Genomic DNA, 9,279 nt, shown 5'->3' with positions numbered 1-9,279 from the left:
CCAGCTGGAGAACCCGGCTGAGACCAGGGAGGGTGACGGCCAGGGAGAGAGGCCCCGGGCTTCAGGGGCTCGGACTCCTCCATGGAGAGCGGGGTCCTCGCGGGTGGAGGGTGACGTCATCTCTCACTGCAGACGCGCTGGGCTCCTGGGAAGCACGCGGACCTGCTCGCACGAGGCGACCTCACCTGAGACCCTTGGGGGGCCCTCCTCAGCTGGGGGTGATGGCAGCCCCTCCTTACACAGGACAGAGCGCCCTCCTCACCCCACACCTCGGCCTCGAGTGGCCCGTCCCTCCCACCCCACCGGCCCCCTCGCTCCACCCCCTCCCCTTGCCCCTCCCCTTTCCCCTCCCCTTGCCCCTCCCCCTGGCTCCTGCCCTCCCCCAGCCCCGAGGGAAAGGGGCCCCCGAGAACCCCACCACCCGGACCGAATCACTCCCTGGGAAAAGGCCAATCCAGGGGCGTGGGCCGTGGCCGGCCGGCCTTTCTGGGTAACCAGCAGGGACGCCGGGACCACAAGGAGACCCCACCCCCGTGTGCATGGCCAGGACGGGGCAGGGCGGTACGTTACCCCAGGCAGCCGGCCACAGGAGCTCGCCTAGACGCGGCACTTCTCTGCGGAAATTGGGGGAGTCGCGGGTGGCCTCACTGGGGGATCGCTCGCGACCCAGGGGAGGGGTCGGGGGGGGGGAGACGGGACCCCATGCATAGGGGCTCTTTGCAGCCCTGCCCCTCCCGTCCCCCGAGGATGGGGAGACTGGGCAGTGCGGCCACTAGGGAGGATGGCCCCCCTCGGGCATCCATGTTTCTAGCCTTCCCCTGGAAGCAGGGCTCCTGGGCGCCTGGTCACACTCACCTGTGCCCTGAGTCATATCCAGGAAGATCCGCATGGGCAGTGTCTTGACGACCAGGTTGAACTTCTCCATGACCTCGGGGTCCGCCTGCGGGGTCCTGGCTGTGGGGGGAGGGGCGGGTCAAGGCCTGGGCCACAGGGGTTGAGGGCCCTGCTCAGGAGTCTGGCCACAGGAAGACCTGTGAGGTTCAGTTTAGTCCTGCTGGCTCCCCAGTGGGGTCTCTGGGGTTCAGGTGGGCACCCCCCCTGCCCTCTAGGGGACCTCCCCCCTTCTCCTGCCCTGAGGCTGGCCCCCGACCTCTCTCGGGGACGGGATCTCCTCTGCCACGGGGTGGGGGGGCGGGGAAGAGCCTTGCCTACCTCTACCCTGGACTGATGGTTTATAGGCCTGGGAGTATCTGTGTGCCCCCAAATCTAGAGGTCACTTGGGATAATGGGGGCTACCACTGGCGCTATTGCCAGGACAGTGAGAAACGTCAGAACAATGTTGCTGGAAGATGCCTCCTCCTTGGTGACATGACTGAAGACCTGGCCGCCAGTGCAGCTGCCCCTCCCCTCACCCCATCCGCCTCCAGGCCTGCGCCTGGGGTCCCTGAGCCCCTCGCCCCCTCCCCACGAGGACAGATCCTGCCCTTCCTTCCCAGCCCCGGAGGTGGCCCTGGAAGGGCACTGCAGCCCCTGGTCTCTGGTCCACCCAGCCCCTCCGCTCCTTGGGAATGGACCCCTGGGGCACGATGGGCAGCCTGGGGCCGTGGGGAAGACCCTGCAGGCAGCAGGCACCATACCCAGGGCCTGGCAGGCCAGCTTCCCACCGGGGGCCGCGATGCTCTCCATGCACAGGAACAGGTAATCGGTGTAGTCGGTGTCCAGCAGGAAGAGCAGGCCTCCATCCAGGGCTGGAGGAGAGGGCAGGGCAGGGGCAGTGAGGCCCATGTTCTCCTCCCTTGCGGTCCGTGGCTGGCCTCTGTGGACGCCGCTGCCTGTCCACCCGCCTCCCCACAGGCCGAGCCAGCGCCGCTCCTCCAGCATCCGGGCAGGGAATGAGCCACCTCACACACAAGCACACAGAGAGCGTGAACAGGCTTGAAAAGCTTCAGCCGGAGCCAGCTCTCTGCCAGCTACACTCTCGGTGCCCTTCATTTCTCCACCACTAAACCAAGTTCCCACTTTAGACCCAGCGCCCTGTGGGCTGTGCTCCAACCTGGCTAAGAAATGACTGTGGCAAAGCCTTGGTGCCCAGTAACCGAGGGAGCAAGGCTCATGCTGGGAGCAGGGATGGGGTGCCCTGCCTTCTCAGCCTCTCCTGGTGCTATCAGAGCCGGTGCTGAGCATGACTCGTGGGCACAGCCACAGGGACCACAGCCATCTCAGCCACCTTGGGGGCAGTCTGGGGACCAGGAGGAAAAGCCCCAGTGGAAGCCCCTGTGTGGGGCTGCAGGATGGGAAGAGGAGGCGGGGACGGGTGTGGAGGAGCTGGGAACCTCTGGGGGGCTCTTGGCTCCCTGCAGGTGGGGGGGGGGCAGAAGCAAAGGGCAGTGTGGAAGGGGTGAGAAGTTGCAGGGGAGTTAGGAAGGGGCGCAGTGACCATCCCACTGTCGGGGCTCTCCGAGCTGGTCATGGTGACCACAGCATGAACCCACCAGGCCATGATGGGGCCATGCAACCCCAGTGGCGGTTGGCAAGAGCTGGGAGCCCCCCCTGGCCTGGACAGAGCCCTGTGGATGGCAGCCCCCGGGCGGCACTTGCCTTCAATCTTGAACTGAGCAGGATTCTGGGTTTTCTCTGCTTGGATCTTCTTCTCCACACACTCACCATCTTCCCTGGAAGCCCAAGTTTTCCATGAGCTCAGACCCTCTCCTGACACCGCCAGTGCCATGGGGGCAAGCTGGGGTCCACTTGGTGCCCAGAACAGGGAAGAGCATGCCATCCACCTGTCCCTGGGTTGGTCTAAGAGCTGCCAGGTTGCACCAATCAATTGGGGGGGCCAGAGGACCAGTGAGAAAATCCTGCAGCTCCTCTGGGTGGGCCAGGGGGCCACATGGTCAGAGGCAAGTGACCCCACTGCATGGGCCCATGGGCATTCAGCTCCTGTTCTCATCACTGCATGCCCACCCTCCACTCCCATCCACTGATGCCCTAGTCCTGGGGACAGGCAGGTCCTACACCGTGCCCCACGGGGACCACAGTTCTGCTGACACCCCTGACCCCACCTACAACTCACCACCCCTGCTACCAACGGACCCCCACCCCTGCAGCTGGCCCTTGAGGCTTCAAAGGGACCCAAGACACCCTCCCCCGGAGGCCCCATCTCTGTCCCAGGGCACCACGGCTGACGAGACCCCCAGCTTGAAGCCGGTCCCTACAGGAGATGCCCCAGGCTGGAGCCCACCCTGCTACCCAGCCCAGGTTCCCGCAAGCCCCTCACTGGCTGCAGCCCCTGGGAAACTCACTCCTTGTTCAGGGTGATCTCCAGGCCGCCCGTGGCCATGGGCCTCACTTCCTTGATGTACACCCTCAGGGGGGCGTCTTTGGGCTCCAGGAGGTCAGGGTCGTTGGCTGCCATCGCTGCAGTGTGCCAGGTGCCTGCCAACTGAAAGGAGGGTCCTGAGTGGCTCTCCTGGGGAGGGGTCCTGCCCCCAGCTCACTGTGCACCCTCGCCCACCCGCCCGGTCCCAGGGGAGCAGGGTCTGGCTAGCGAATTGGAGCTGGGCCGGGACCCAAAGGTGCCCCCTGCTCTCCCCACCCCCTCCCGGCAGTGTCCTCTACACGTGATTTCCACGCCCCGTGAGGCACCCAGTGGAAGTCATGCAAATACCCGGGGCCACGGGAAAGACGCCCCACCCTCAGCTTCCTCTGTCCCCCTTCCTGGCCCTCGAACCTTCTCCAGGTCCACCTCCACCACGGGCTGGGGGATGTTCACGGCCTGGAGGCCACAAGCCAGGGCGGCGCCCAGGATAAGCAGGAGACTCCTCATGCTGGCGGCTGCTGTGGCACTGCTGAACTCCAGAGAGTGGCCGAGGCTGAGGCCGTGCACGCTGGGCCTTAAATAGGAGGCAGGCGCAGTGCCCGCCCACCCCCACCCACCCTCACCTGCCGTGGATTCCACGAACCCCCGGACTCAGCGCAGGTCCAGGGAGGTGTCCTCCTCCAGGACAATGCGAGGCCTTTTCTCTGGGGAGAATGTCGCTGGCTCCCCTCCAGGTCCAAACAGGAACCTCCTGTGGCCTGCGGGTGGGTCAGTTCCTGGAAGAGCCTCGGATCAGAGGTTCTGGGGCTGGAGTTCCAGGCTGGCCGCCAGTGCCTGGAGCACGTCCTGGGCTGAGGCCGAGCTGAGGACGGCTGTGTCCTGGGGGTCTTCTGGGTCAGCCCTGGCTGCTGGATGGCAGGGCGATGGGTGGCTGTCCACTCTGCGCGGGGGCTCGCCGTGCCCGTAGCTCCCACTCACTCCACGCCTGGCTCCTGCTGGCTGGTGGTCCTTCCTGCTCCCTCGAAAGGCCTCGGTTCCCTCCCAGCTCCCCAGTTTCGGCTTTATGTGTCCTGCACCAGCTCCCCTCAACCCTGGGTCGCCTGGAGCCCATGGGTTAGCCTCTGGGTGCTCTATCCTCGGCAGGATGGCATATGGGGGAAGTGAGGATTCAGGCAAAGGAAGAGCTGGCATTTCAGGTGCTCAGTGTTTGCTGCTAAACAACTGTGACAACAGGGACAGATAATGCTTTTGATGGCCAGGGAGGGGTGTGCAGCCTGACCTCTGGCTCTGCCTCTGGCCCCCCTGAGCAGGCCGTGAGCCCCATCCCAAAGCACATTCCCTTGTGTGCGTGGGGTCAGAACGCCCTTCCCTTCCTGTCTGCATCTTGAATCGCCAGCCTCACTCCTGCGGTGGGAGATCCAGGAGTCCCCTGGCCAGGGGAGTCCCTGCAGGTTTCTGGGGGCTAAAGGGAGTTGCGCTACTCCTCGCAAACGGTGGAGAAGGTCTGCACAGTTGCTCTGGGGGCGTGGCCGCCTGAAGGCGTGGGGCGGGGTGGGGGGGGGGGAAGGGGGGGTGGCGCGGGGCGAGGAGGGGCGCCCACCTCCCAGGCCCTTGGTTGTTGGCTCCTGCCCGCCCAGGCTAGTGGGGCATTTCTGGGGGCCCTCTCCTGAGCCCAGGCCTTGCCTTCCCCACACCTCCTCAGCTGGGAGGGAGGCCAAGGGATGTGTCGGGTCCCGGGACGCCGGGACAAAGCTCCGCACAGACATTTGTCCCCCAACTCTGAGGCCAGGACTTCAAACCAGTGGTGGGCAGGGCCGCGCTCCCTCCAAAGCTGCAGAAAAACCTGTCCCCAGTCCCTGTGTCCATCTGCATCCTGCTGACGGTGTCCGGATTGCCAGGCTTTAGCGGGACTCCTGGGTCAGGGCCCCTGTCCTCCAGTTGAGCCACATCGGAATGATCTCACCCTCCAAACCCTGCTTCCACATCCGTCCACAGCCATGGGGCCGGGTTAGGACTGACCGTGTCTGTACAGACAAGGGGCAGCAGAGACGTGGTGTTTGACTTCTCTCGCCTCTCAGCTCTTTCCTGGACAGCTGCTGCTAATTGCTGCACCAAGAAGGAGCCTGCCCCGAGGCTCCGGCGCCCCTGGGTCTCTCTAAGGGGGCCAAGCGGGGAGGTCTGGGGTCACCTGTAGAGCCCCCCCAAGCGTGCATCCCTGCAGGCACCCTGTGTTGGGGCAGCCTCTGCGGGGGGGTGCAGGTGTGCTCCAGGCATCTCCTGGACCTTGGCCGTTCCACCTGGCCTCAGCGAACCAGGATGCTTGATGGCAGAATTCCTGTTTCTGTTCAGAAAGCCAAATGGGTTGGGGAAGGGAGGTGGGCAGGGGAATGAAGAGCATAGCATCTTCCCTGCGGCCATCTCCTTGTCCTGGTGTGTCCCTGGAGCCCCCACCCCCATCCCCCCGCATTTTCCTCCCGGGCTGGCTGCAGGGCAGCTTCTCAGGCGCCTTGTTAGTCATTTCCAGGAACAAGGTTCCAGGGAATAACACAATAAAGATGACAGATAGCAATCCCTGGCAGCACACAGGAAGCATCCAGCAGCTCAGGGACAGATGACAGCTGGCCGCAGTCCCCAGGGCAAGACCCCAGAGGGGACCCCCACCTCAGCCTGCGACCCAGGCCCCAGCAGCCCTCGGCCACTCCTCTCACCTTCCGCAGAAGCAGGAATTACTTTCCTTAGAATAGTCTTGGGCAGTGGAGGGCAATGGGCTGCGATACAGCTGAGAAGAGAAATTCCAGCTTCTCTGGCCTTGCTGGGTGCCTGGCTGTGTTTCCACCAAGACCCCTCACACCTAGCGCCCTGTCCGGTGGCACAGAGTAGCCACGTGGGCCTTTTTGACAATGCAGGGTCACACCGTGCTGGACACTCCAGGCATACACACCAATGGTTTACTTTTGACGGGTGCAGAAATGAACCAGAGCACCCAGCAGAGGCTCCAGGCAGAGCCGCTACCTGGAACCTGCCCTTGCCCCTGCTCCACCCCAGTCCCCACCATCCCAAACCCCACCCTGGCCCCACCCCAGCCCAGCCCAGTCTCCATCCCGGGCCCCACTGTAGCCCCATCTCTGTGTTGGGCCAAGGCCCCAGGGCAGGCAGGTGAGAGGAAGTTTCAGGTGGGGGAAAGGGGAGGTCCTGGGTGCACCCCGGAGGGCGTGGGCCTGAGGGCTGGAAGGGGACATCCTGGGTGACTGCTTTGGGAAGCTTCCTTACTCAGGACAAGCCTGAGAGAGTCAAATTCCCTATAATTAGGGAAGCTGTCAGATGTTAACCCAGTTCTGGCCGTTTGGGGCTGACTCCTGGAGAGATTGCAGCCAGAGGCTGCAGGGGCTGGGGTGGGCACTGTCTCGTCCTGTAGGGTCTACCTCTGCCCGTTTTGTGCTCGGCCTTTCGTCTAGACTCCAGTCTCCCAGATGGGAGCTGGGCCCCATGCAAATCCTCCACTGACCCCTGTCCCGTGCCCCCAGGATGGAGTGACTTCCCACATCCAGCATGCATCCAGCAGAATCAGCACTCCCACCTGTTTGCACTTATTATCACGGCTCACATCATTATCAGCCAGTCAAACTATTCCATGTGCCACCGGGAGAGCACCCCAGAAAAGTCAGAGAGCCGGCACAGCCACCCCCTCTAGCCCTGGCCCCCCACCCTTCGCTCAAGATGTTTCCTCAGCTCTCAAGCTGCCTGTCAGGTCTCAGAAAAAAAACCTTTAAATATAAAAGGGACTTTTTGAATCAGGGACTCCCAGTTTCTTTTGCAGAACCAGATGTGGCAGTAAAATCCCCAGGCATGCTGGCGTGCATGCATCAGAAGACGGTAAACAGCCATGCGGTCAAGACCTGTCCCTGCTTATTAACTCTCCCCTCCCAGTGCCGTTTTTCCTTTAAAACCACAGCATCAGAAAGAGAGTTGGAGCCATTTCCTTTGTTTTTACAGGCAGGTTTCCCTGGCTACCACCTGGTTTCTCCTTTCAATAAACCTGTTGAGCTTTGACTCGCTGTCTTCCCTGGATTTCTTAATGACTCCAACCTAACATACCAACCAGGGGAAGCCCAAGGAGCCAGGGCATCCAAACCAGCTCCCATACAGGATTTCTTCATCACTGGGTTAAAACCTCTATCCTGAGGGGTGCCATCGGCAGTTTGCAGGACCCAAAATGTCCCTTAAGCAGCCTTCCCCGGATGGAACACCCCAGCAAAAGGGGGTTGCTGCAGCACGGACGGGCAGGGTGGTCAGGTGGGGTCTGGCGAATTCCACATTGGAGGTCGAGGGAGGCAGCAGAGGACACTTGGTGGTGGTGGTGATTGTGGGGTGTCTGGAGATTGGGAGGGGGCAGACTCAACCAGGGGGTCCCACGGCCCTCTGCGGGGGTGGGGACGGAGGGCCCTGGGACCCAGCAGACCCAGATGCGCCGCCATCAGGCTGGACCCTTGAAGTAGGGGGTATTGCTCAGTGCCCAAGCTGTGTGGACCAGCACTGCTTTAGAAGACAAGAGAAAGCTCATCCCCCTCTCCCCCTCCATGTGGCAGGCTGTGCACTCTCGGGGAGGTGCCTATTGCAAAAAATTTGAGATTCTGGGTTCAAAAAACACAAGAGGACTGTTAAGTTTTTAGAAGAAGAATTTTTAAAATGGATGTCGTGAATTGGGGATCTTTTTAGCTTTTCTTCCTTAACTTTTTGTGCAGAGCCTGATGTTTGAGTGACAGAGCAGTGTGTCAGAACCCCAGCAACCAATAATTTAATTTATAATTTAATAAATTAACAAGCCCCCATCCCATCAAGGGACAACACACCACATAGTGGACACCCTCCCCTCCTGACGTCACTTACCTTTTACAACATAGCTCCCAGAACAAACAGCCAGAGCCATTTTCTCTTTCCTTTCGCTGGCTCCCCAGGTGGGAGCCGTTTTCAGTCTTCCACTTGCCTTTTCCCTTCTGCTCTCACACTCACTTTCTCCCTGCTTTATCCCCTCAATAAATCTGTTAAGCTTTAACTCACTGTCCTGCGTGAATTCCTTAAGGACTCTGTACCTGACAGGGACATGTTGCCGAGCCCATGGGAAGTGGTGGGCATCCCCCAAAACATCCTTCCCGCCACTTCCGTGAACAAAAAAACACAAACCCTGGAGTAAAAGGAGCTGGGGGCAGTGGGGAGGAAGGGGCTTCTCTGAGGACAAACGCTGAGACAGGCAGCAGAGCCTTGTCTGGAGGTGCTGCCCACAAGGCGGGTGCTGGCTGTGGGAGGGTCACTGCTCACCCACTGACCTCCACTGCCTGCGAGCAGAACGCGAATAGCTTAGAATGGAGGAAAAAGAGGCTTCCTTAGATGTGCATGGAAATGGGCCCTTTCACAATTGGTGGGTTGCAGCAAAAGTGATGGCTTGAGAGGACTTTATGTTCTCAAATGCTCAGAATAGAATAAGAAGCCTGGAAATTAATGAGTTAAGAATTCAGTTTGAGATTTAGGAAAAGGGTGGGTGTTTCTAAAAATAAAAGAAAATAAAAAGAGTGAGAAAAAGAACAAGGAAAGTAGCCCAAACAAAGCAGAAGGAAGTAGAACATAAAGGTAATAAATGAAGTCAGTGATATAGAAAACAAAAAGAGAGAATCCACAAATTCCAAGATGGATCTTTGAAAACCTTCATCAAACAGACAAATCTGAACAACTAGGGCAAAGAAAGGTGCCACAAAAGACAGTGGAATGGAAAAGATGGCTCAGCTACTGTTCTAGTTTGCTAGCTCCCAGAATGCAACACACCTGAGACAGATTGGCTTTTAATAAAAGGGGATTTATTTCATTAGTTCTTCAGAGGAAAGGCAGCTAACTTCCATCTGAGTTTCTTTCTTACATGGGAAGGCACAGGATGGTCTCTGCTGGTCTTCTCTCCAGGCCTCTGGGTT

General features: G+C 60.3%; 1 protein-coding gene across 1 annotated transcript; it reads right to left on the bottom strand.

Annotated features, from left to right (window-relative positions):
• Positions 1-772: 772 nt before the first annotated feature.
• LOC143657249 (beta-lactoglobulin-1/B-like) lies at positions 773-3,853 on the bottom strand. Its single transcript, XM_077129443.1, has 5 exons — positions 3,731-3,853; positions 3,303-3,442; positions 2,599-2,672; positions 1,638-1,748; positions 773-954 (listed from the first exon to the last, which is right to left on the bottom strand). The coding sequence occupies exons 1-5, from the start codon at positions 3,824-3,826 to the stop codon at positions 773-775; spliced, it is 603 nt and encodes a 200-aa protein (XP_076985558.1). The 5' UTR covers positions 3,827-3,853.
• Positions 3,854-9,279: the final 5,426 nt, after the last annotated feature.

This window comes from Tamandua tetradactyla, chromosome 2 (assembly GCF_023851605.1).
Source record: "Tamandua tetradactyla isolate mTamTet1 chromosome 2, mTamTet1.pri, whole genome shotgun sequence".
Taxonomy (NCBI): Eukaryota; Metazoa; Chordata; class Mammalia; order Pilosa; family Myrmecophagidae; genus Tamandua; species Tamandua tetradactyla.
Note: the sequence above shows the minus strand (reverse complement) of the source record. Positions and strands in the feature narration are given on the sequence as shown.

What these genes read in the sequence shown, in the direction of transcription:
- LOC143657249 (XM_077129443.1), bottom strand. Translation starts at nt 3,826, where the DNA reads ATGAGGAGTCTCCTGCTTATCCTGGGCGCCGCCCTGGCTTGTGGCCTC. An exon ending in TGGAGGTGGACCTGGAGAAG is followed by an intron (nt 3,443 to 3,730) that starts GTTCGAGGGCCA and finishes CCCTCCTTTCAG; the next exon opens with TTGGCAGGCACCTGGCACAC. An exon ending in GAGATCACCCTGAACAAGGA is followed by an intron (nt 2,673 to 3,302) that starts GTGAGTTTCCCA and finishes TTGGGCTTCCAG; the next exon opens with GGAAGATGGTGAGTGTGTGG.